Here is a 27,630-nt window from a genome sequence, read left to right as displayed (position 1 = left end):
GGGCAGTGGGTGTGCGCAGGCGCGTGCCGCGCGGCTGACGTCGCCCGCGCTCCGCGCACCGCCCTGGCCACCGCGCACGCGTGGCGGTGAGTGGACTCGAGTGGCTGTACTTCTCCCGACTCCCGGGCGCGGTTTGGGAGGCGACCTGCGAAGTCTGTGCCGCAGGAGGTTGTGCGGTGGGTCGTCCGGTGCTGGATCCGGGATCAGGGTCCCGGGAGGGGCCGGGAGGCGTGGGGTGTTGCGCGGCCTACACGGGAGGCGGGCAGACTCCTTGGCGACCAGAGTGCAGAGGACCGGACGGCGTTCGTGATCATATTTCACAGGACAGAAGTTGTACCTAATATCTGAGTTTAAAATAGCGTGAGTACCGCGGGCACTGGTAGGGCTCCTTGGAGGAGGGTTCCCTGTAGGTGACAGGAAATCTGGGGAACCCGGTTACTGCTCTGTCCTCTGCACCCACTGCCTTCCCAGAATCACTTGCCAAAGTGAAAATTTTTGTTGTTAATCCTCACTAGAGGGTTTTTTTCTCTTTTAATAAATCTTTATTGTTCAGACTATAACAGTTGTTCCTCTTCGCCACCCCCCCCAAGGCCCCCCTCTACCGCGTTCTCATCCCACGAGATGCCCTTACCTACCCACGCCGCCCACACTGTCCTCATCCATAGGTGTAGGGTTTTTATCCAGTCTCTTCCCGCACCCCACATTCCTTTCCTACCGAGAACTGTCAGTCCACTCCCTTTCTATGCCCCTGATTCTATTATATTCACCAGTTTATTCTGTTATCAGACTTTTTATCCACTTGATTTTTAGATTCACTTGTTGATAGATATGTATTTGTTGCCATTTTGTTCATATTTTGTATCTTTTTTTTCTTATTTTTCCTCTTCTAGAATACCCTTCAGCATTTCATATAATACTTGTTTGGCAGTGATGAACTCCTTTAGCTTTTTCTTATCCAAGAAGCTGTTTATCTGACCTTTAATTCTAAATATAGTTTTGCTGGGTAGAATAATCTTGGTTATAGGTTCTTGCTATTCATCACTTTGTATATTTCTTGCTACTCCTGCATAGTTTCTGTTGAGAAATCCTCTGACAATGTATGGGTGCTCCCTTGTAGGTAACTAACGGTTTTTCTCTTGCTGCTTTTAATATTCTCGCTTTGTCTTTTGACCTTGGCATTTTAACCTGTTAACCGGGGAGTTCCCTTTTTAATTACACAACGTACAACAGGCGCATACTCTTTCACTAGGACGTGTCAGTATGTCACGCCCAGTGGATGTAATTTTATATTATTATTTTTTTTATTTATACTTAATTAAAATAAATGAAATATATATTTTTTCATTTATTTATATATAAAGCACAAAGGAAAATACAAAATTACAAACAAATAGAAAATAATACCAACAAAAAATGGAAACATCGAATTAAAAAATTATAAATTTTACAATTATAAAGATTACAAAAAGTATATTTTTTTATTTTTATACACAATAAAAATATAAAAAGTTAACAATTACAGAACAATAAACAAAAGCACACAAATAAAATAGAAATATTGAGTTTAAAAAATTGAAATATAGATGTAAAAATTCAAAACTCAACTTCTGTGTGATATATTTTAAAACAATTGTTGATACATAATGCTACCTTACAATCCAGACACCAGTATGTAGATTCTTTCCTAACACCTTTTTTGTAGCAAACTCGGCATTTCCTGGATTTAGTTTTTCCTATATCGCTTTTCATTTGTTCTGGAAAATGCCTTTCAACTAAGCGTGATGGTTTAGATGTAGAGCTGCTTGTTGATGTCTTTGGGTGGGTTTTCACTATGTTGTTATCTATCTATTTCTCTACACTATCAAAAAGTGTAATCGATCCAAATGACCTTTATCTGAAGCAGCACATATCAATTAATCGTAGAAAAAATTTTTTATAAAATTTTTTTACCCTATTACGGGCAGCCGTGTAGGCCACCATAACTCCATCTCCCAAATATACTCTGCCCATATTCTTGTTATAATCCAGGACAACATTCAGTTTTTCTTGCCTTCTTCCTCTCTTTTCAATCATTGTCTTTTCGTCATTATGAGCATCAATACGTCTTTTTTATCCTTCCATTTTAAAACCATAAGTTTGTCTTTAATTCTTACTATATGTTCATTTTTCTGTATTTTTTTTGTTTTTATTTCACTGGGGATTCCGACTCTGTTTATCCTCATTGTTCCAACAATGTCTGTATTGTTTTGACACAAGAGTTCAGCCAAATGAATTGACGTATAGAAATTATCTAAGTAAATCCTATACCCTTTATTCAGTAAGTCGTGTTAATTCCAAAATAATTCTTGTTGATTGTTTTTCTTGTGGGTAGTTTGAACCATAATTTGTGTCCTTGCCTGTGTATAAAATTATATTTTGTACGTATCCAGATTGGCTTTCACTCAAAATAAACAACTTCATTCCAAATCTAGCTCTTTTTGTAGATATATATTGTTTCCAAGATAAATTCCCTTTCCATATAAAAGAGATTCATCTAGTACACATATTTCTTGTTCACATACACAAAAACTATTAAACTTTTCTGACAAATTATTGACGATTGGATCAATTTTATATGTTTTTCTATTATATAAGAAAAGGTTGGAGATATAAAAAATATAAGTAAATAATATATAATATGAAAATAGGTAGGTAAGTGTAAGTACGTACCCGTCACTGCTCACCCAGAACACGTCCACCACTCTCAATAGCGAAATTATACTGATTCCCTCCGTGTCTTAAATTCATGTCGAGACATGTATGGATGACTGACTAATACCTTTGTTGTTCAGAAATATACATCCCGCCCATTTCAGGGCGCAACATATATTTCAAGGACGTATTCATATGTCCTACCCATACTTGATATTGTTTACGTTTGACATATTTATACATCCCGCTCCGTTAACAGGTTAATTATGATGTTTCTTGGTGTGATCCTCTTTGGATTCCTCTTGTTTGGGGTTCTCTGTGCTTCCTGGACTTGTAAGCCTATTTCTTTCCCCAGGTGAAGGAAGTTTTCAGACATTATTTCTTCAAATAGGTTTTCAATATCTTGCTCTCTCTCTTCTTCCCTCCTCCCCCCATAATTCAAATGTTGGTACACTTGAAGTTGTCCCAGAGGCTCCTTACACTATCTTTATATTTTTTAATTCTTTTTTCTTTTTCCAGTTGGTGTTTTTTTGCTTCTTTGTATTTCAAATCTTTGACTTGATTCTTGGGATCCTCTGTTCTCCTGTCGGATCTCTATATATTATTCTTTATTTCAATCAGTGTATGCTTAATTTCTAATTGGTCCTTTTTTATATCCTTGAGGGTCTCACTAAATTTATTGGTGGTTTCTAGAATATTATTTTTTAAATATATTTTATTGATGTTTTTACAAAGAGGGAAAGAGAGGGATAGAGAGTTAGAAACATCGATGAGAGAGAATCATAGATCAGCTGCCTCTTGCACACCCCTAGTAGGGATGTGTCCGCAACCAAGGTACATGCCCTTGACCGGAATGAAACCTGGGACCTTTCAGTCCACAGACTGACGCTCTTATCCACTGAGCCAAACTGGTTTTGGCTAGAAGATTCTTGAGTGATCTTATAACCGTGGTTTTGAACTCTATATCCAGTCTTTTGCTTTCTTTCATTTGTGACGTGTGTTTTTTGTCTCTGCATTTTGGCTGCTTCCCTGTGTTGATAGAGTGGCCTTGTGTGCTAGGTGTCCTATAGGGATCAGTGGCTCAGCCTCCCTAATTACCTGAGGTGGACACTCTTGGTGTTCCCCTTTGTGGGCTGTGTGCACAGTCTTGTTGTAGGTACGCCTTGATTGCAGTTGGTATCACTGGAAGGAATTGACTTCTATGCCAATTGGCTGTGAGGATCAGCTATTTCTACAATGGGAGAACTGCTGTACTTATGGGGCAGGATTTGCTTCAGTGGGACTTTGGTGCTTACTGAGTCTGCCCCCTTAGTGTATCCCTTATGGATGTGAAGAGTTATAATCTGGATGGTCTCACTCTGACCACTGGGTACACTGGCTCTTGGATCTCCAAGGAGGTGCAAAGTCAGTCACTGCCTGAGGCCACCCAGCAGGAGCTACAGTGAGATCTGCAGATTCCTCCTCTTTGTTTGGGGTTTGGAGGTGCCCAGATGAGGCCCAGCTGTGAAGCAATGCAGGCTGCTGCTGCTGGGCCTTAGGCTTTCTTTTGCAATCTTTGGAGCTCTCTGACCCAGCTTCAATTTATTAGGTTTTAGGTTGCAAAAGGACAGGCCATTCATATGCAAAAGTTGCTTTGCACAGCTTGGGTGGGGTTGTAAACTGGGTGGGGTGGGGTCTCAGGGAATCACCAGGGCACAGCAAACAGCAATGGCTACCAATCAGCCCTGCCCCAGAGAGGTCCACACATCTCTGCGTCCCATTATGCCCATGCAGGAACAATGATCAGTGGGAGCACCTCTGATAGAAAGCCACCCTCATGTTCCTGCTTGATACCAGACAGCCCAGTTTCTCCCCATATGAGTCTGGTCCCCAGAGTCTCGCCCCGCACTAGAGTTCAGAGCAATTGGGAGTTTGTAACTTCCACCCGATAAAGACAACAGTGCACCAAGCTGCCAGCCCATTTCGTGCCTGCCTCCACATCTCCATACCTCTGCACCTCCTACTAGTCTCAATGCACTTTTTCTTTCCTACTAGTTGTAGAACTTCCTCTTAGCCAGGTTTCCCTTGGTGGTTCTGGGTGATATTTGTTTTTTCTCTTAGTTGTAGTTTTGCTGTAGTTGTGAGAGGCAGCAAGTACAGGTGTTTACTATGCCACCATCTTGGTTGTTTCCCAGAGGATATTTTTTCCATTGATTTTTAGAGAGTGGGAGGAGGGAGGAGAGAGAGTGAGAGAGATTGAGAGAATGAGAAACATTGATGTGAGAGAGACACATCCATTGATTGCCTACTGCAGGGCAGATCCAACCTGTAGCCCAGGTACCTGCCCTTGATCTGAGATCCACGCTGTGACCCTTTGGTGTGCGGGTGACACTCTAACCAATGAACCAAACCAGCCAGGGTGGGAGCCTGTACAATTATGCAGCGGGGGATGGGAGAGTGGGCCTTGCTTTAAGCAAAGACCATATATGGAAATTGAAGAATTTTACACATTTCTTTGTAGACCACATTAGTCAGCTGCTATGTAAAGAAATAGAAAGTGACCATATAGCCCATTAGGATCCTCCTCACCCCTATTTAGGCTGTACATGATTGTGCCCATTACTTTACCATGCTGTTCCATCATCTTCATGCTTTTCCTTCGGCAATTTTCTCCCTCAAGGTGAAAGTAAACCCCCTGTGGCCTCACTTTTATCCTCCATCCACACATGCTCTTTACTCTGATCCATGGCTCTAAATGCAGATTCACCACATCATCATAGTAGAGCAGTTTTTTAACCTCCTATCACTGTTGACATTTCTGGTCACATAGTTCTTTTTTGTGGAGGGTTGTCCTATCAATTGTATGGAGTTGACCAGCTTCCCTGACACACTAGATGCCAAAAGGACCTTCCCTAGTTATGATAAACAAAATATTTCCAGACTTTGCTAAATATTCCCCTGAGGGACAAATCTTGCCTGATCCTTCTGTGAGTGCCACATAAGTCTCACTGTCAATTCAATAATATAACACAGCACTTCTCAACTCTTTTGTACATGAAAATCTCTTTCATAGCCGTTTCACAAATCTACTTAGAATTTTACTACTGCTAAAGATGTGACAAGTAAAAAAATTAGCACATGAAAACTTAAAGTTCATTTAATTTAAACTTTAGTGATGTGTATCACTTTAAATATTTCTTGCCACTCCCTTCTGGCCTGCAAAGTTTCTGTTGAGAAATCAGCTGACAGTCATATGTAGGTAACTAACTGCTTTTCTCTTGCTGCTTTTAAGAGTCCATCTTTGTCTTTAACACTTGGCATTTTAATTATGATGTGTTTTGGTGTGGGCCTCTTTGGGGCCATCTTGGTTGGGACGCTGTGCTTTCTGGACTTGTAAGTCTATTTCTTTCACCAGGTAAGGAAATATTTTCATTATTTCTTCAAATATGTTTTCAGTATCTTGCTCTCTCTCTTCTCCTTCTAGCACCCAATAATGCAAATGTGATTGCTTGAAGTTGTCCCAGAGGCTCCTTACACTATCTTCATATTTTTTGATCCTTTCTTTTTGCCCTTCTAATTGGTTGTTTTTTGCTTCTTCATATTCCAAATCATTGACTTCATTCTCAGATCCTCTACTCTACTGTTGAATCCTTGTAAATTCTTCTTTATTTCAGTTAGTGTATTCTTAATATCTGATTGGACCTTTTTCATGTCTTTGAAATTCTCACTAAGAACCTTGAAAGTCTCACTAAGTCCCTTGAAGCTCTCATGAAGATCCTTGAGTAACCTTATGTTATAACCATGGTGTTGAACTCTGTAACCAGTAGTTTGCTTTCTCCCATTTTTTTCATTTATGATGTGTTTCTTTGTCTTTGATTTTGGTGGATTCCCTTTGCTCATTTTTAGATATTAAGTAGAGCTGCTATGTCTTCTGGAATTGGTAAAGTGGCCTGTGTATTAGGTGTCCTATAGAGCCCAGTGGCTCAGCCTCCCCAGGCACTGAGCTGGGCACTGTAGATGGGCCCACTGACACCAGGCACCCTGTGTGCACAGTTATGTAGTTGAGCCTTGATGGCTGTTGGTGTCACTGGGAGGAATTGACCTCCAGGCCAATTGGCTGTGAGGACCAGCTATGACTACAGTGGGATTGCTGCTGTCAGGATAAACCCCTATGGAGCAAGTCTTCCTTCAGTGGGGCTTTGGTGCTCACTGAGTCTGCCCCTTGAGTGAGTCACTTGTGGATATGTAGAGTTGTAATCTGATTTGGTCTGAAGCTGTCCAACAGGTGCAATGGCTTTGGGCCTCCAGGAAGATGCACAGTCAGCCTGGAGCCACTAGGCAGGAACTACAGAGAGATCTGCAGATGGCTACTAGTTGTACTGGGCTTGACATGCCTAGGCGAGGCCCAGCTGTGAAGAAAGGCAGGCTGGTGCTAGTGCCAGTTTTGGGGCTTTTATTGATAGGTTTTGGGCCCACTGACACCAGCTGTAGTTTGTATTAAAGATTTTAGCAGAGTTTGAAGCCTGAGCCAGCATAGGCCATTCATGTAGAAAAACTGCTGCAAAACGCTTGCTAAGGGCTGCAAAGTGGATGGCTTGGGGTCTCAGGACAAAGAGTGTGAGCCAGGCTGATGGAGACTCGGATATGGCCCCTGCCAGTCAGCTCTGCAACAGGGGAGCTCCCAGCATAGGAACAATGGTCCCCGGAGCACCCCTGTCTGGGAGAAAGCCTCTTCCAAGCTCTTTTTTAAGATCAATTCTACAACACTAGGGAGCCCTAGGTCACCTTAACAGTGACTTTCAAGTACAAAAAGATGTTACATAGATAATTATGAAATGTTTGCACATGGCCATTGGGCTACCAGAAGATAGCAAAATGTCTTTAAATACTTAATGGTAAAATTTTCCTTCAGCAAGGGATTATGAAAATCTCATTTGTAAAAAGTGAAATCCTTTAAAGGAAAACTGTGCATTTGTTAAACTATAATTCAGTGGACAACCTCTGTAGATGTTTGATCTCATTTAAATATGTTTGTTTTCCCTTTTTAAAAAGATCACTTTCTGTTTGTATCTTTGCTGTGAGATAAACATTTTTAAATTATTATTTGATGAGAAGAAGCACTTTTACTTTTTATCTGCAGGTCATAGACAATTTGTGAGATGAATGACTTGGAAGATGACGATGTCCCCCAGCTTTCTTCCCATGCCTTAGCAGCTCTCCAGGAATTCTATGCTGAGAAGAATCAATGTGGGGGAGACAAATACAATGTTGGGAGAATAGAAGAGAATTGGGTGAGTAAATGCATTCCATATATAATTGGAAATATTGGTGAGGAACCTGTTCTGGACCTAGTTTGGTGTTTGTCTATATCCCACCTTATACCAAAAACTTTGTCACCTGTCAATCGAGAGCTGATAACCTATTTGAGGAACTAGGACAGAAAGCTATCCAGGAATATTTTAAGATGGCATAAATGTGGATTTTCTTGGTTATAAACTTTCAAGTTTGTTGATGATCAGTGGATGGGACTTTTCAGACAGGGGAAGAGCATGTGATGTCCAACACAAAGTGGTGACTCCTGTATGCAAGTGCATTCTATTTGTTTTTTTAGAGCTCAGCAAGCCTGTATAAAGGGTAAAATATCTTGGTAGTAACTGAACGTAAACATGTAATGAAAAATTAATGAAAGGGAGTTGAGATGATATTAATAGTTTCTGGTGCATAATGTGTATTTTAATTACATGGTCCAAATAGGAAATGAAAGAGAAAAAAAATGAGTTGAGGGAAACTTCTAACCTAAGCTCAACTAATATAAAACCTGAAACCAATACAAAATAATATTGAGTGTAAAGAAATGAAAATTGGAGTGAAATTTTTATAAATTTCAAAGTTTAAATAAAAGCTGTAAAGGAAGGAAGGGGAAAATAAATATAGTGTTTTTCATTTTACCACTTCATTATCTTTTCAGTAGGTACATGAAAAAGAAAGTTGTCTTTATATGGTGCTTTTATACTTTTCTAAGTCATTATCTCATTTTAATTTCAGGGCAACTTAAAGACAAGATATTTATTCCCTCCACTATTCAAAGAAAGGAAATCTTGGTGTCTGGTCCTAATGATTCAATCATCAAGCCCTTATTGTAAAGCAGGGTTGGTAAAATTTTCTGTGCAGGGTCATATTTATACTATTGTAATAAAAGCCTTGGGGGTGATCAGGCCAGCAGGGGAGGGTTGTTGGGGGCAATCAGGCTGTTTAGGAGCAATCAGGCAGGCAGGTAAGTAGTTAGGAGCCAGTGGTCCCATATTGTGAGAGGGATGTCCAACTGCAGGTTTAGGCCTCATTCACAGGGGACCTGCAGTTGGACATCCCCCAAGGGGTCCCATATTGGAGAGGGTGCAGGCAGGGTTGAGGGACACCCTCCCCAGTGCACAAATTTCATGCACTGGGCCTCTAGTCTTATCTAATAAAAGAATAATATGCCATCTGGAAATAATGAGAGTTTTACTTCCTGCTTTCCAATTAGGATGTCTTTTTGTCGTCTTCTTGTCTGATTGCTGTGGGTAGGACTTTATAACTGTGTTGAATTAAGAGTGGTAAAATGGGGTGGGAGAGGCTGGGGGGGTCAAATGGGAGAAAAGGAGACTACGTAATACTTTAAATAATAATAAAAAAAAGTATTAAAAGAGGACATTTCTGTCTTACTTCTTACCTTAAGGAAAATGCTTTTACTTTTTCCCCCATTGAATATGACATTACCTGTGGGTTTGTCATATATGGCCTTTATTATGTTGAGTTATGTTCCTTCTATTTCTGCTTTGTGGAGGATTTTTATCATAAGTGGGTGCTAGATTTTTGTCAAATGCTTTTTCTGCATCTATTAATATAATCATGATTTTTATCCTTCATTTTTGTTTATGTAGTGTATCACAGTGATTTATGGTATTGAACCCAGGAATAAATCTCACTTGATCATGATGTAAGATTTTTAAAAAATATGTCTTTTTATTGATTTTTAGGGAGAAAGAGATGGAAACATCAATGATGAGAGAGAATCATTGATTGGTTGCCTCCTGCATGCCCCCTAGTGGGGATTAAACCCACAACCCAGGTATGTGCCCTGATAAAAAATCGACTGTGTTCTCCTGGTTCATAAATCAACAATCAGCCACTGAGTAACACTGGCCAGTTAATGTTTTTAATATATTGCTGAATTTGGCTGCCTAATATTTTGTTGAGGATTTTTGCATCTATGTTCATCAGAGTTATTAGCCTATAATTTTCTTTCTTTGTAGTGTCTTAATATGGTTTTGGAATTAGGATAATGCTAACCTCATAAAACGAGCTTGGGAACCTTCCTCTTGAATTTTTTGGAGAATGCACTGTTTTCATTTTAATTTATCTCAATTTATCTTTTGATTTCTTAATCTCATCGTTAACCCAGTCATTGTTTAATTACATTGTATAGCCTCCCTCTGTTTGTGTGTTTTTTATGTAATTCATTTCTAGTTTCATACTATTGTGTTTGGAGATGTTTGATATGATTTCTGTCTCTTAAGTTTATTGAGACTTGTTCTGTTACCTAACATAGTCTATTTAGGGAAATGTTCCATGTACACTTTATTTATTTTTAATTTTTTTTTATTTAATAAATCTTTATTGTTCAGATTATTACAATAGTTCCTCTTTTTTCCTTCATAGCTCCCCTCCATCAGGTTCCTACCCTACCCTCTGCCCTTTCCCCCACCCCCCACTGTCCTCAGCCATAGGTGTATGATTTTTGTTCAGTCTCTTCCCGTATCCCCCACACTCCTTTTCCCCAAGAATCGTCAGTCCACTCCCTTTCTATACCTCTGATCCTATTATATTCACCAGTTAATACTGTTCATCAGATTTTCTAATTCCCTTGGTTTTTAGATTCACTTGTTGATAGTTACCTTATTTTTCGGACCACAAGACGCACTTTTTTTCCCCCAGAAGTGGGGGGAAAAAAGTCCCTGCGTCTTATGGTCCAAATATAGCCTACACGTATACTTTAAAAAAAAGTTTTTTTACTTTACTCTGTGTGGTCTCTGTGTGCTTGCCCGGCTCTAAAATGGTTCTAAATGCTGCTGTTTACTTTACAGGGTTGATTACATGTGTTTATGACTGTGATGTTGGGTTTTAATGCACATAAAATATTTTAGGACACTATTTGTTTCAGAATCTTTTTTTCTTCATTTCCCTTCTCTAAAAACTGGTGCGTCTTATGGTCCGGAGCGTCTTATAGTCCGAAAAATACGGTACATATTTGTTGTTCATAATTTTTATCTTTATCTTCTTCTTCCTCTTCTTAAAGAATACTTTTTAGCATTTCATATAATTCTGGTTTGGCGGTGATGAACTCCTTTAGCTTTTTTTGTGTGTGTGGAGCTCTTTATCTGATCTTCAATTCTGAATGATAGCTTTGCTGGGTAGAGTAATCTTGATTGTAGGTTTTTGCTATTCATCACTTTGAATATTTCTTGCCATTCCCATCTGTCCTGCATAGTTTCTGTTTAGAAATCAGCTGACAGTTGTATGGGTGCTCCCTTATAGGTAAATAACTGCTTTTCTCTTGCTGCTTTTAATATTCTCTCTTTGTCTTTTGACCTTGGCATTTTAATTATGATGTTTCTTGGTGTGGTCCTCTTTGGATTCTTCTTGTTTGGGGTTCTGTGCGCTTCCTGGACTTGTAAATCTATTTCTTTCACCAGGTTGGGGAAGTTTTCTGTCACTATTTCTTCAAATAGGTTTTCAGTATCTTGCAGTCTCTCTCTTCTTCTGGGACCCCCATAATTCTGATGTTGGTACACTTGAAGTTGTCCCAGAGGCTTCTTACACTATCTTCAACTTTTTGTATTCTATTTGCTTTTTGCTTTTCCGGAGGAGTGTTTTTTGCTTCTCGGTATTCCAAACCTTTGACTTGATTCTTGGGATCCTCTGGTCTGTTTTTAGGTCTCTGTATAATATTTTTTATTTCAGTCAGTGTATGTTTAATTTCTAGTTGATCCCTTTTCATATCCTCAAAGATCTCATTTAATTTATTGGCCTTTTCTAGAAAATTCTTGAAAAAGCTTATAACTGTGGTTTTGAACTCTATATCCATTCTTTTGCTTTCCTCCACTTCCTTCATTTGTGGCCTGCCTCTTTGTCTCTGCATTTTAGCTGCTTCCCTGAGTTGATGGAGTGGCTTTGAGTGCTAGGTGTCCTAGCAGGGGCCAGTAGCTCAGCCTTCCCAGTTACCTGAGGTGGACAGTCTTGGTGCAGCCCTTTGTGGGCTGTGTGTGCAGTCTTGTTGTTAAGACTTGCTTGTTGTTATCACTGGGGAGGGTTGATCTCCAAGCCAATTGGCTGTGAGGATCAGCAGTGTCTCAGCTAGGAGGGCTTCTGTGCTCAGCTTGGATGGGGCGGAGTCTCAGGATGGCACAGGCCAAGCTTTGGTTTCCCATCAGCCCCACCTATGAGGGCCCTGTTATCCGAGTCCTGGGGCAATAGCTGCTGGCCGTGTGCACCTCTTGAGAGAAGCTGCTCTTGAGTTTTGCCCACTGCCTGTCAGTTTCTCCCTGACTGGAGCTGGATATCAGGGCAGTTTGGGAGTTTTGTTTTTCTCCTGAACGAGAAAGCTAGCAACTTGGAGGGCTTCTGTGCTCAGCTTGGATGGGGCGGAGTCTCAGGATGGTGCAGACAAGCTTTGGTTTCCTGTCAGCTCCTCCCTAAGAGGTCCTGTTAGCAGAGTCCCACAGCAATGGCTGCTGGCCATGCGCACCTCTGAGAGAGTTTTGCCCGCTGCCCGACAGTCCAATTTCTCCCTGACCAGAGCTGGAATTCAGTGTAATAGGGAGGTTTTGTTTTCCTCCTGAACAAGCTAGCCACGTGTTAGCTGCCCACCCTCTCCGTGCGCACTGCGCGTAAACCGGCAGCGTATTTAGCCACCCGCTCTGTCCGCACTCACGGATCTCTGCACCTCCACAGTTCCTGAGGCTCAGCATCCTTTCTCTTTTTTTCTAGTTGGTAGAGGTTCCACTCAGCCAGCTTTCTTGTGATTCTGGACGATGTTTGCTCTGTTTTCCAGTTGTAATTTTAAATTTGTTGTTTACCTTATGCCGCCATCTTGGTTCCTTCTGCACTTTATTTATTTAAAAAATATGTTTTTATTGATTTTAAAGAGAGGGGCCAGGAGAGGCATAAAGAGAAACATTGATTGGCTGCTTCCTACATGCCGCCTACTGGGGATGGAGCCCGAAACCCACGTGCCCTGACCAATAAGTAACCTCTTGATTTATGGATTGATGCTCAACCACTGAGCCACTGCAGTCAGGCTCCATGTGCACTTTAAAATAATGTATATTTTGTCAATTTGGGGTGAAATTCTCTACATATATCAATTAAATTAATCTGACCTGTGTTTTTAATACAGCTGTTTCCTTATTGATTTTCTGTCTAGAAGATCTATCCATTTATATCACTGGGGTGTTAAAATCCCCTACTTTGACTATTACTGTTGATCTTTCCCTTTATGTCTGCCAAGATTTGATATATGAATTTAGATGCTTCTTCTTTGGGTGCATTTGTTTTTTATATTGGCCTTTGTTTTAAAGTCTGTTTTGTCTGATATAAGTATTGCTATCCTTTTTGTTTGTTTGTTCCTATTTTCATGAAATATCTTTTTCATCCCTTTACTTTCAGTCTGTGTGTGTCTTTTGATCTGAAGTGGATCTCTCATAGATAGCACATAAATGAGTCTTGTTTTCATATCCAGTTAGATACCCTATGGCATTTAAGCCATTTACATTTTAAGTGATTCTTTTTAAGGATGTATTTATTGCCATTTTTTATACATATTTATGTTCCTCTTTTTTCTTCTTAAAGCAGTCACTTTAACATTTCTTATAATACTGGTTTGGAAGTAATAAATTCCTTTAGTTTTTGTTTGTTTGTTTTGTTTGTTTGGGGGGGTCTGGAAGGCTCTTTATTATCTTTCAATTTTATTTTATTTAAAAAAAAATTCTTTTTGTTGTTGTGAATTCTTACCCTAGGATATTTTTCCCATTGATTTTTTTAGAGAGATTGAAAAGGAGGGAGGGAGAAAAGGAGGGAGGGAAGAGGAAGGAGAGACAGACATTGATATGAGAAAGACTCTTCGATTGGTTGCCTCCCACACACACCCTAACTCGGTGGGATCAAACCTGTAACTGCTACATGCTCTTGACTGGGAATCGAACTTATGACCCTTCAGTTCATGGATCGACACTCTAACCACTGAGGAAAATCAGCCAGGGCTATTTTCCTTCAATGTTAAATGACAACCATGATGAGTAGAATAGTCTTGTTTATAGATCTTTGCTTTCCATCACTTTGTATTTCTTACCAACCCGTTCTGGCTTGCAGCGTTCTGATGAGACATCAGCTGATAGTTTTATGGGAGCTCCCTTTGCTTCTCTCTTATTGCCCTCTCCTGTCTTTAACTTTGGGCATTTTAATTATGATGCGTCCTGGGCCTCTTCAGGTTTATCTTGTTTGGGATGCTCTGCACTTCCTGGACTTATGTCGTTTTCCTTCACCAGGTTAGGGAAGTTTTCAGTCATTATTTCTTCAAATGGGTTCTCAATCCCTTGTTCTCTCTCTTCTCCTTCTGGTGCCTGTCTCTATAATGCGGATGATGTTATACTTGATGTTGTCCCAGAAGTCCATTAAACTATCCTCATTTTTAAAAATTTTACTCCACAAATGTTTATTATTATTATACATTAGGTACTCTACTGGGATCTGGGGTTGTCAATATGCATAGAATGATCCCTGACTACAGGCATTTACCATCTGGTGGGAAAAGGAAACTGTTATGCAACATAACATAATGCAGGTTCTTAAAATAGAATACAATGCTACAGAAAAGGAAAAGAATAAGGACAAAATGATCGCAAGGTTAAGGGGGTCCTTCCAGAGCAGGAAACCTTTCACTTAGGTCTTTAAGGATGGGTTGTAGGAAAGGAGAAAACCATGGCATGTTCAGGATGAGGAAGCTGCCCAATCACTAAAAAAATTGTTTTTATTTTTGCTGCTTCGATTGAGTATTTTATGCTACCTTGCCTTGCGAATTGTTGATTCGATCTGCTTCATCAATCTACTGTTTATTCCTTCTTGATTCCTTCTAGTGTAGTTTTTTTTCTTCATCTTTTTATTAAGGTATTATATGTGTACATATCTTACCATTCCCTCCCCCACCCCACTTCCATACATGCCCTTACCCCCCAGAGTTTTGCGTCCATTTGTTATGCTTATATGCATGCATACAAGTCCTTCGGTTGATCTCTTATCTCCCCCACCCCTCTCTAACCTTCCTGCTGTAATTTGGCATTCTGTTTGATGCTTTACTGTCTCTGTATCTATCTTTTTGTTGAACAATTTATAATTTTCTTTTTAACTTTCTTTTTAAAAAAATATATTTTATTGATTTTTTACAGAGAGGAAGGGAGAAGGATGGAGAGCTAAAAACATTGATGAGAGAGTAACATCGACCAGCTGCCTCTTGCACATCCCCCACTGGGGTGTGCCTACAACCAATGTACATGCCCTTGACTGGAATCAAACCCAGGACCCTTCAGTCCACAGGCCGATGCTCTATCCACTGAGCCAAACCGGTCTTGGCTATAATTTTCTTGATTATCCATAAATGAGTGAGATCATGTGGTATTTTTCTTTCATTGACTGGCTTATTTCACTTAGCATAATATTCTCCACTTCCATTCAGGTTGCTGCAAATGGTAAGAATTCCTTCTTTTTTATGGCAGCATAGTATTCCATAATGTAGATGTACCATGGTTTACTGATCCAGTCATCTGCTGGCTGGCACTTAGGCTGTTTCCAAATCTTAACTGTTGTAAATTGTGCTGCTATGAACATAGGGGTGCATATATCCTTTCTGATTGGTGTTTCCAGTTTCGTAGGATATATTCCTAGGAGTGAGATTACTGGGTCAAATGGGAGTTCCATTTTCAGTTTTTTGAGGAAACTCCATACTGTTCTCCACAGTGGCTGTAGCAGTCTACATTCCCACCAACAGTGCATGAGTGTTCCTTTTTCTCCACATCCTTGCCAACACTTGTTTGTTGATTGGTTGATGATAGCCATTCTGACAGATGTGAGATAATAACGCATTGTCATTTTGATTTTCATCTCTCGGATAATTAGTGACTTTGAGCATGTTTTCATGTGTCTCTTGGCCTTCCTTCTGTCTTCTTTTGAAAAGATTCTATTTATTGTCTGTTGCCCATTTCTTTGGTGGATCATTTATCTTCCTTTTATTAAGTTGTATAAGCTGCCTGTACATGTTGGAGATTAAACCTTTATCAGTGATAACATTTGCAAATATGTTCTTCCATACAGTGTGATTTCTTATTGTTTTGTTGATACTAGTATAGTTTTAATTTTAGATATTGTAGTCTTCATTTCTGACTGGTTCTTTTTTTGTGGTTTCTATGTCACTTTTTATGCTTATTATCTCTTTGTTGAAGTTCTCACTACTGAGTTCATCCATTCTTCCTCTAAGTTCCTTGAGCATCCTTATAACCATTGTCTTGAGCTCTGTGTCTGATAGGTCGCTTGTATCTATTTCATTTAGTTCTTTTTCTGAAGATTTCTTCTGTTTTTTTTATTTTTATTTGGGGCCTGCTTCTTTGCCTCCCCATTTTAGCTGCCAATGTGTGGTGGAGTGGGGCTTGTGTATTTGGTAGATCTGCTTTGTCTGCCAGTCTTGGTAAAATAGCCTTATATATTAGGTATCCTGTGGGGCCCAGTGGTGCAGTCTCCCTGATCACCTGAGCTGGGTACTCCACAGGTGTCCTTTGCCTGGGTTATGTAAGCGAGTCTTGTAGTGAGCCTTGATTACTGTTGGCTCATCTGTGGGTGGGGTTGACCCTCAGGTTGTCTGGCTGTGAGGATTGACCCTAACCACAGTATATGAGCAGAATTTGTCCCAGTAGGGTCTGGTAGTTGCCAAGATCTTCCTTTGGATGTGCCATTTGTGGAACTAATCAGGTGGTACTCTTTGATGGTTTGAAGCCAGCTTCCAGGGTATGTTGGTTCTGGGGCCTTTCGGGAGAGACTCATGTGCAGGTCAATGTCAGATGCTGCCTGTGACGTGAGGTGCCTGTTAGGAGCTACAAAGCAATCCACAGGTGATGGCTGCCTCTGTCTGGGACTGGATGCATGTGGTAGGGGCCAGCCCTTTTTGTGTCTCTGCCCTTCTTACCAGTCTTGATCCGACTAGTCTATAATCTTTGGTTATAAGACTTCTCTTCAGCTAGTCTTCAGTTTGTTATTCAGGTTGGTTATTTTATAATTTAATTGTAATTCCAGTGTGGTCCTAGGAGGACTTGAGTATAGCTTCTACCTACTCCCTGCCATCTTGGATCCCTATTTGTCTATTAATTTAAAATCAACCAAAGGACTTGTATGCATGCATGTTAGCATAACCAATAGACGCAATACACCGGGGATAGGAGGTAGGGGAAGCCAGGGGCAGGTCAATGGGAAAAAAAGGGAGTCATATGTACTACCATTTGTAATACTTTAAACAATAAAAATTTACAAAAAAAATAATCTACAAAAAAAATGGTTTTAAGATGAAAAATGAAAATATTAAGTATATGCACAGGTTTAAATTTAAGGAACCAAATTTATGCTAATTCTAAAATTATCTGAACTCGCCCCTCTGCTACAGCAATTGAGCCAGTTTTGGTACAGTCAGGAAACTGCTTTGCGGCTTGCTAAGGAAGTGACTGCAGTTGCTGGGGAAGGTGGAAGGTGAGCTTCAAATTTTGTTTCTCTTTTGTTTTAATCTAAATTGATATTTTCAATGTCCTTCCTCAATGAGATGATTTGTAAGAAGTCTGATTCATAATCTTCAAAATTTGTAGTTCATTATATGTAGAATATGAGGAATAAAAACTGCTATAATAAGTTTAGGGGCACCCAGAAATGTATTCATTGTAGGATTTCTTATCTCTGTCCTTTTAGTATTTGCTAACCTGCTCCTTAATTTTATACCCTTACAGTTTGCTTTAAGAGAGGAAAAAAAAAAAATCTTAATACTTGACTTTTTAAAATTTTAAGAATGTAGGTTTTCTTTTTCTTTAACTTGGTTTTTATTTTTTTATTTTTTTATTTTTAAATATATTTTATTGATTTTTTACAGAGAGGAAGGGAGAGAGATAGAGAGCTAGAAACGTCAATGAGTGAGAGACATCGACCAGCTGCCTCTTACACACCCCCTACTGGGGATGTGCCCGCATTGGTTTTTATTTTTATCAAGACTTTACATGCATAGCCTTGACCCAGTGGCTCATTTGGTTAGAGCATTGTCCCATATACCTAAAGGTTGTGGGTTCCATTCCTGGTCAGGGCACATACAGGAGCCAACAAATTGATGTTTCTCTCTCACATTGATGTTTCTTTCTCTCTTGCACTCTCCCTGCCCTCTCTCTAAATTATTAAACATACTCAGGTGAGGATAAAAATCCACAAAACTTTACATGCATGTAATTTATCATCAATTGGCCTGAAAAAGCTGGTTCATACTTTATCACTTCCACAGATGTGCATGCTTTCTGTCCATGCTCCCAATATTTGGGCTGTATTTTTTATTTATTTCCAGATTTGGGCTATAATAGGGTTAATATTGTTATGAAACATAATGTTCTTTCAGCTAAACCTTTTACTTTTTTCTTATTGTAAAATCATAAGTTTCCTATTTTTTATGTGTTTCTATGTCCATGTCACTGCTAACCATCAAATTCTTCCCCATATCTCCTATCTATAAATGCAAAATTATTTCAACTCCTTGAAAAAAATTACCTCAGGTCTTTACCAAGCTGACTGGCTGATTTCTAGCTTTGCTGCAGCTCTTTTCTTGGTTTCTTTCTTCACCATCATGCTCATAGTCCCTTTTCTTTCCTTTTATTTTGGATTTCCAGTTTCCTGTACCCCAGTTCTGATATTGCAGCCTCAGTCTGGGTTGTGTCCATCCTTCAATAGCTTCCACAGAAAAGATATGTGGGAAGGAAATTTTAAAAACCTTTCATTTCTGAAAATGCCTTTATTCCATTCTTTCTCTCAATTGTAATAGTTTTGCTGGGTATATAATTCCAGGTTTTGAGGACATTGCTTCATGGCCTCCAGGTATCCGCAGGTGTTGTTGAGAAATCCCATGCTGTTTAAGTTCTTGAAGGAAACCTGTTTTTTCCTTGCTTAGTGCAAACTTGGGTTCTTTTTTCAATTCCTAATATGTGATGTGTCCTGGCATAGAGTGTTCCCCTCTTGTGCTGGATGGGAGCTCTTTCAATCTCATTTCCTTCAGTTTGGGAAAACTGTCCTAAGCCCATTTCCTCTCCCACTGTTTTTTCTGTTCCTCTTTCTGGAACTCCTGTTATTTTAATGTTGGACCTTAACTTACTTTCTGGGAATATTCCTCAACTTTATTTTCTAAACATTCTGCTGAGTTTACCTTTTCTGTTGTCATATACACTGAGTGGCCAGATTATTATGACCTCTAAACACATAATACTGGCCACTCAGTGCATATCCTATATAATAAAAGGCTAATATGCAAACTTTCCCCTCAACTAGGAGTTCAATTAGCAGGAAGGCTGGCCAACCACCCCTGTCCCCTTCCCCTAGCCAGGCTAGCCAGACCCCACCCATGCATGAATTCATGCACCAGGCTTCTAATATATATATATATATATATATATGCACACACACACACACACACACACACACACACACACACACACACTGAGTGGCCAGATTATTATGTGTTCAGAGATCATCATAATCTGGCCACTTAGTGTACATATTCATTTACAGCTCTCTTTTGGGATCTCTGAATATAACATTTATTTATTTTTTGATAGATTTTTAGAAAGAGGGGAAGGGGGGAAAAGGGAAACATAATTTACTGTTCCACTTACTATTGCATTCATTAATTGTGCTGAATATTTATTATTGTATCTTGTTTATCCTTCTGAGGATATTAATTACAGGATTTTTAAAAAAGTTTTCTTCTCCCCCATTTAATCTGCTTATTACATCGTGCCTTTTCTGTTCATTTATTTTGGTCTCTAATATTAAATGTTTTCCTTGAATGTCCATTGACCTTCTCTGTCCACTTAGATTATGTCAGAAAGCTGTGGCACATGGCAAAACTTATTTGCTTGGTCTCTGCAGTTGGATGACGTGGGTGAGCTATTCCTTGGAAACCCCAGTGTTGTTTTGTCTGAGTCTTTTCCTCTGGAGCTGGTCAGAGCTCTAGGAAGAGTCTTCTAATTCTTCCCTGGAAGTTATGTGTGTTGTGACATCGTCTGGAGGACCACATTACCGAGAAGACTGAAGGTCCTAGCATCCAGTGGGTTTAACTTAATCCTTGTCATTCCACACAGCACCACATTACTAGTTGTGCTGGCACTCCATTTTTCTCCCCCAATCCAGAGAACTTCCTTCCAGGTTTCTGTCTCCTGGGAGGAGGAGAGTCTCGGGAATTATTGTCTGCCTACATGGACCCTCAGCCGCGTCCTGAGTTACGGACCTGCAGACCCTGAGCCTGGGGGTTGGTGATGGAGATAAGGCTGCTCCCCAGCTTTCCTGGCTGCCAGTTCAGGATCTGGTGTTTGGGCCTGTCAAGTCAGATACCACTCTCCACTGTTTTCCAGCTTTTTATGTGTGTTTCTTCTGTCTCTTCTTACATTCTCTTTCTCTTCTTGGCTTTAACAACAAAATAGAATCTTACTTGTGGTGTAGTGAGTGGACTTCATGAGGGTGCAAATCTACATTCCCATCCACCATCTTTAACTAGAAGTCCCAAGTTTCTTTCTTTCTTTTTTTTTTTTTTTTTTTTTTTTTTCCTGTTTTCTTTCTAAATTATATGTAGTTTTTTATTAGGTTTTTCTCAATTACACTTTTTTTTATACATTTTTTTTCTTTTTTCCATTAATATGAGGGTTTGGGTTGCAACTTTTAATTTTTTTCTGATAGGCATCTTCAGGAGCTGTGTCATAATCTTTTCTTTTAAAATAATTTTTATTGACTTCAGAGAGAAAGGGAGAGGGAGAGATAGAACACCAATGATGAGAGTCATTGATCTGCTGCCTCCTATACACCCCACCCTCCACCCCTCCCAATTGGGGATCAAGCCCACAACCCAGGCATGTGCCCTTGACTGGAATTGAACCTGGAGCCCTTTAATCCACTGAGCCAAACCAGCTAGGGCAATAATTGCTGCCTGTCCTGTTCTCTGTGTCAGCAGTTTATGATGGTCACCTTGTTTAGTTCTAATACCCCTGTGAGGTAGTTACTGTTATATTCTCTATTCTAAAGACAGAGCTGAGGCTCAAGAGATTCAGCCACATGCACAAAGGAACTCAGGAGTGATTTGCCCTAGGACCCCACCACTCCATGACAAACCCCACTGACCCCCTGGGTTCACCACACTCTACTCCCTCCTTCTTGTATCTGAGACACCTTTCTGCTGTCTGTGTACATCCCTCAGAATATTTTAGAGAAATTCTGCTGGCAACAAGCTCAGATTTAATTGGTCTGAAACTACTTTTATTTCACCCTCTTTCTTGGGTGATAGTTCATTGTGCATCAGAATGCTGCTTGTTATCCCAGCACAGTGAAGACATACTGGCTCTATACCTTCACTTTCCCTCCTTCCCCCCAAACTGGGCTGAGGCTCTGATTGCCCTGACACCCAGACTGGGACATGCGCATTTTCCACAGACGTATATATGCCATCATCAGGCTGTTACATACTTCAAGTGTATTTGGGCCAAGCAGCCTATTTAGCTAGCTTGGGCGCCTAATGTGCACATGTACAGAAATGAATCTCACAGGTTTAAGACTGAGTTTAATATTCAAAAGTACTGTTTTGAATGATAATATATATGCGTGGTAAATACCTAAAAGTTATAAAGGGGATTGAGAAAATGTCAGCCTCCTTATCTCCAGGCCCCCAGTTCTCTTGTGAGGCAGCCATGGTCTCTGGTTCTTGTGCCTCTGAGCATATTTTCTCACTCATGCAAATGTCTTTTTGCCCCTTGTGTTCCAGGAGTGTCTTGGGGTGTGATATTACATAATATTCCATTATAACAGATGGACCACAATCAACTCAATAGTTCAGTATTTATTTCTAGCTTCTTTCACAGTTAGTTTTAAGTTAACTATTGGGCCCTGGTCGGTGTGCTCAGTAGTTAGAGTGTCAACCTATGCACCAAAGAGTCTCAGGTTCGATTCCTGGTCAAGGGCACATACCTGGGTAGTAAGTTCAATCCTCAGTTGGAGCGAGGCAACCAGTCAATGTCTCTCTCTTCTCTCTCTCTCCCTCCCTCCTTCCCCCTCCCTCCCTCCCTTCACCTCCCTCCCTCCCTCTCTCTCTCTCTCCCTCTCTCTCGTCTTCTCTTCATTCCTTCCCTTTCCACTCTCTCTAAACATCAATGGAAAAATATCCCTGAGTGAAGATTAACAAAAAGAGTTAACTGTTGGAATAGTGCTTACCTGTTCAAAAACTGTAGGCTGCTAATAATAATTTCCTTATACAAAAAAGCAGCAGAGCCCTAGCTGGTTTAGCTCAGTAGATAGAGCATCAGCCTGCAGATTGAAGAGTCCTGGGTTTGATTTCAGTCAAGGGCACATGTCTGGGTTGCAGGCTTGATCCCCAGTAGGGGGCGTGCAGGAGGCAGCCTATCAATGGTTCTCATCATTGATATTTCTATCTTCCTCTCCCTTCCTCTCTAAAATCAATTATATATATATAAAAGCTGCAGAAATTTAAAGCAGCTTTGCTGCACTGAGACTCAATGTATCTTTTTAGAAAACTGGAGTTACTAAAGCAGTTATTTGGGGTTTTCTTCTCAAGATTATGAACATTACAAAGTAACTTCAAAATATTTAGTTTGAGATTAACAGTATTTGACATAAATGTTAAAGGAACATGAAATAGGTAAATTTAGACTTCGGGATACCTAATTTTGTCTTTATATGTTCCTAATGTTTTACATTTTTTATTATAAAGAACACATGTATCACTTTTGTACGAGTTTCAGATTTTTAAATACCAGATTCCTTAAAAGTGAGGCATTTTGTTTTCTCTCACAATTCACTGCTGTCATGTTAGTTGCAGTGTTATTTCCTTTAGGAGGTCTGTGCATGAACCCTGGTGTTTAGCAGTTGGCTAATGTTAGAAGCTGTCTGCCAGAGCTCTGCACATATCCACTTTGTTTTCCAGGGTAGCCTGTGTGAGCACCCCTAGTGTTTACCTGAAACTGAGAGAGCTGCACAGAGAAGACTTGGCTGTACACCTTTTTGAGTATGACAGAAGATTTTCCATTTATGGAGAGGAGTTTATCTTCTATGATTACAATAATCCGTTGGACTTCCCTGTAAATATTGCCCATCATAGTTTTGACATTGTCATAGCGGATCCTCCCTATCTTTCTGAGGAATGTCTCAGGAAAACGTCAGAAACCATCAAGTACCTGACTCAGGGCAAGATTCTGCTGTGCACAGGTAGGTGCTGGGCTGCCATCTCATAAAGGTTGATAATGGTGGCTATTCAAGCCTCAGGTGTCAAGAGTTGAAAGATCTTAGATCTCAGATCCTAAATCTACCACTTATTGTGTGACCATAAATATGGGCTGGTCATGCTGCCTGACTTCCAGTGTTGTGAGGACTGAATGCCTGACACACACTGGGTGGGGTCACATGTGGTGAGCGTATTCATCATGGTTAGCATCAGTAGTTAACACAGCCTCTGCACTTGATGTCGAATCTGTGGAGTTAACGTGCATTGCCTGGGGTTACAAGTTAGGCATTGGATCAGGTTTGTTATAGCAGAACAGTGTTCTTTCTGGGGAGATTGAGATACACTGTTTTCTTAAGATGGATGACACAGAACTAAAACTATAACTACCTCTCTGGTCTGGGCAGCCTGGTGTCCAGGCCCTGAGTGCAGCCCCAGCTCCTGCACCCAGCCTGTGCCCAGGCTTCTGCCCGGATCTCCCTGGGCTGAGCAGTGGAGCTGTTCTTCTGGTTGTCAAGTTGCAGACTTAGTAAAAAACACAACTTTTGTTCACACAACTAGTATTTACTTATTAATTCACTAGTGGGAATTAGAGGAAATATTTTAATATTGCTATTTGCCCATTCTCTATAATAGAAGTGTCAAAGATGAAAGAAAATTAGTAAAATGTATATGAAAATACTATATAAATTTATTAATAATCACATGATATAACAACAGCAAAGACATGATATAAAAACAACAAATACATGATGTAAACATAACACTGATACAATGACTGATAGATTAAACTTATTCTAATATCTCCCTGTATACCACATTAAGTGAAAACACTTTTGGAATGCTTGACTAATTTCCCTTATGATGAAGTATTTACAACTTTAACGTCACACGCTCTTTGAACTCAAGAGAAAGTAACATATAACTGACCATGTGTGAAAATGGGTTCAGGTAGGAATATTTCTACCCTGTCTAAAGTTTGTCCTTGTGACTTATTAATAGTCATTGCAAATGCTGGCATCATGGGAAACTGTCTTCTTTGAATTAATTTAAATGGGAGGCCAGTGTCAGAGGGGGACAAATCAATTCTTGGAATCAGAACAACCTCTCCTGCAGATCCTGTTAATACTTCAGCTTCGATTATGTTAGGTCGCAATCTTTTGATAATAAATCTAGTATCATTACAGAGACCCCATTCACTATTAAGATTTCTCAGTAGCATGATGACTGCACACACTTTCACTTTTAATTTATGACATGGCATTCCTGAAGGAGTAATACTCTTAAGAAATTCAATGGGAAATTTTTCCTTTTCAGCATTATCTGTTGAATCAATGGAGTCATCACTCTTGCACAGCTTTCAGAGCTTTATGCAAATAACATGACCCTCTAGCTCCCTCTCGCTGCTTCTGTGTCCAGGCGGGGCTCCCTCCTGCTGGCAGCCGGCTGCTCAGTCATCCAGTCCTTTAGGCTGTGATGGCCCCGGGTTTTATACATTAGGATAGCTGTGACTAGCCCTTTGTGCCAGCTGACACGCAGATTGTCTGACCTCATGTAGCATACATTTGGTTTTAGAGGACAGATTAAAAACTGTAATACAACTGAAGAAATGAATTCCTAATTTTGATAAGTATATGAAAAAAAATCAGAGAAAGACACGCTGGCAGAGTCAGGGGGCTGTATTCCAGATCCACAAGTTCTCTGGGCTGAGCAACATTGCAGCAGTGGCCTCAAGGGGAGTCCAATGAGAGGGCCCCCGACAGTGCTAGTCAGAGTTGGCATTTTCTTTTACAGTGTCCACCCCCAAAGCAACAAGATCCAGTCTGCCTAAAAAAGTTCACTTTAACTTTATACCAAAAAGATTTATGGGGGTGAGTGGATGTAGCTCTGGATGAGGTTGGAGAGGAAATTGAAAAAATGTGCTGTGCTCTGCATGTGGGAAGTGAGAAAGGGGAGAACTCAGGATGAGTCCTGGTTCCTATCTGCACAGCACTTGCTACCATAGGCATCAAGGGACAGGTGCTTGGCAGCATCTGGGGTGATATCCACATCAGTAGGCAGGGCAAGACAGGCAGTGGGGTGAAGTTGGGGGGCTGAGGGAGAAACAGTTTAGTCATCCAAAGGTTGGTGTGAATATATCCCTATGAATTTACAAGTTAGCTATTATTAAAAAGGGGATGCTTTTTAAGAAATATATCGTTTAAAGTATTATAAATAGTAGTACATGTCTCCATTTTCCCCCACTGACCTCCCTTGCCCCCTGGCACATGCCCCTCGCCTCCCCCCCTTCCCCCCCCCGTCTTGCCTCCACTGGTTGTGCTTATGTGCAGGCACACAAGGACTTCTTACCTCCTCCCGAACCTCCCCTGCCTTCCCACTGTAACTGGACAGTCTGATGCTGCTTTGCCTCTGTATCTATTTTTGTTCAATAGTTTGTAATGTTCTTTATATTCCACAAATGAGTGAGATCATGTGGTATCTTTCACTGACTGGCTTATTTCACTTAGCATAATGCTCTCCAATTCCATCCATGCTGTTGCAAATGGGGGGGGAAATCATTTTTTACAGCAGCATAGTATTCCACTGTGTAGATGTCCCACAGTTTTCTAATCCACTCATCTGCTGATGGGCGTTTATACTGTTTCCAGATCTTAGCTATTGTAATTTGTGCTGATATGAACATAGGGGTGCTTTGTGTTTCTGTTTTCTTGGGATATATACCTAGAAGTGGTATTACTGAGTCAAATGGCAATTCCATTTTTAATTTTTTGAGGAAACACCATACTGTTTTCCACAGTGGCAGTGCAAAAGGGTTCTGAAAAGGGGATTCTTGATTAAAGTGGAAAATACTAGATTTTTTTCTTTTTTAAAGACATTACAATATTTTATTTAATTGGTATTTTTTAAAATCCTCATCCAAGGATATGTTTTTATTGATTTTAGAGAGAGGGAAGGCGGAAGGGAGGAGAAGGGGAGAGAGGGAGAGAGAGAAATATCAATATGAGAAACATTGATTGGCTGCCTCCCATATGCACCTGAGGATTAAGTTCACGACCTAGGTATGTTCCTTGACCAGGAATCTAATCTGCAGTCTTTTGGACAGTCTGATGGGACAATGTTCCAATCAACTGAGCCACTCAGCCAGGGCAACACCAGTGTTTTTTATTTATCTACTTATTAAATTTGTTGTGGTGACATTGGTTAACATGAACAGATAGGTTTCATGTGCAGGTTTCCATATTACACCACCACCAGTTTTTAATACTTATTTTTGCTTTCTTTATATTACTTAGTAGATTATAATCTATTTCTAAGACACTTGAAGTGTCTTAGCTTTGCAGAGACAGGAAATTTATTTATTAAATGAGAAAGAAAAGGAAGAAAGTAAGTAAATTTAAAAAATGTTGGAAAAGTAAAGAGGAATATGAAGAACTGACCTCCACCCTCATTTGCTGAGTGGTATGGTCACGTTGTGCCAGGGCCCAGGGTGCATGGTTGTATTTGTCTTCTGGCTCATCTGGTCTGTTCTCTTCAGGTGCTGTCATGGAGGAAGAGGCAGCAAAACTTCTTGGAGTGAAGATGTGCAAATTTATTCCAAAGCACACCCGGACCTTGGCAAATGAGTTTCGCTGTTACGTGAATTATGACTCTCAACTAGATCATATGTAAATGTAGACAGAGTATATATAATACAGGACAGGACCCTGTGACATTCCCCTTTTTATTTTCTTAGTGGGTTGTAAAGCTGTGCACTCGGCCATCACACTTTTGGATAATTTGAAATTGACTTAAAAGATCACTCAGTATTGTCCTTGCTGGCTTTGTTCAGTGGTTAGAGCGTCAGCCGTGGTCTTGGGTTTGGTTTCCTGTCCAGGATGCGTACCTGGGTCGCAGGTTCGATGTTTTTCTTTGTCTCCCCCCCCCCTCCACTCTAAAAACAAAAGAAAAAAATGCCCTCGGGTAAGGATTGAAAAATAATAATAATTAAGAAAAGATCACTCAGTATTTTTGAGACACATATTTTTATCATTGTAATGTTTTGTAATCATTAATCTGAAATTTTATTTTTTTTAATATATTTTATTGATTTTTTTACAGAGAGGAGAGAGGGATAGAGAGTTAGAAACATCGATGAGAGAGAATCATCGACCAGCTGCCTCTTGCACACCCCCACTGAGGATGTGCCCACAACCAAAGTACATGCCCTTGACCGGAATTGAACCTGGGACCTTTCAGTCCGCAGGCCAATGCTCTATCCACTGAGCCGAACCGGTTTCGGCTAATCTGAGGTTTAAAATATTCAGTAAATGTTCTTTTAAAAAATAACCCCTATGTTAACATTTCCTTAAGGTTGCTAAAAATTAACTAAG

The 27,630-nt window shown here is 40.1% G+C and overlaps 1 protein-coding gene across 3 annotated transcripts; it reads left to right on the top strand.

The window, feature by feature from the left end:
• Positions 1 to 27,244, top strand: EEF1AKMT1 (EEF1A lysine methyltransferase 1). 3 transcript variants are annotated; one of them, XM_036454701.2, is made up of 5 exons: positions 1 to 86; positions 7,811 to 7,961; positions 17,408 to 17,490; positions 22,967 to 23,247; positions 26,796 to 27,244. In XM_036454701.2, the coding sequence occupies exons 2-5, from the start codon at positions 7,830 to 7,832 to the stop codon at positions 26,927 to 26,929; spliced, it is 630 nt and encodes a 209-aa protein (XP_036310594.1). In that variant the 5' UTR covers positions 1 to 86; positions 7,811 to 7,829; the 3' UTR covers positions 26,930 to 27,244. The 3 variants fall into 3 exon arrangements, with proteins under 3 accessions (XP_036310594.1, XP_045444482.1, XP_036310595.1); XM_045588526.1 differs by having other exon boundaries at positions 65 to 176; XM_036454702.2 differs by lacking the exon at positions 1 to 86 and adding an exon at positions 234 to 360.
• The last annotated feature ends 386 nt before the right edge of the window (positions 27,245 to 27,630 follow it).

This window comes from Pipistrellus kuhlii, unplaced genomic scaffold (assembly GCF_014108245.1).
Source record: "Pipistrellus kuhlii isolate mPipKuh1 unplaced genomic scaffold, mPipKuh1.p scaffold_m20_p_3, whole genome shotgun sequence".
Classification (NCBI taxonomy): domain Eukaryota; kingdom Metazoa; phylum Chordata; class Mammalia; order Chiroptera; family Vespertilionidae; genus Pipistrellus; species Pipistrellus kuhlii.
Note: the sequence above shows the minus strand (reverse complement) of the source record. Positions and strands in the feature narration are given on the sequence as shown.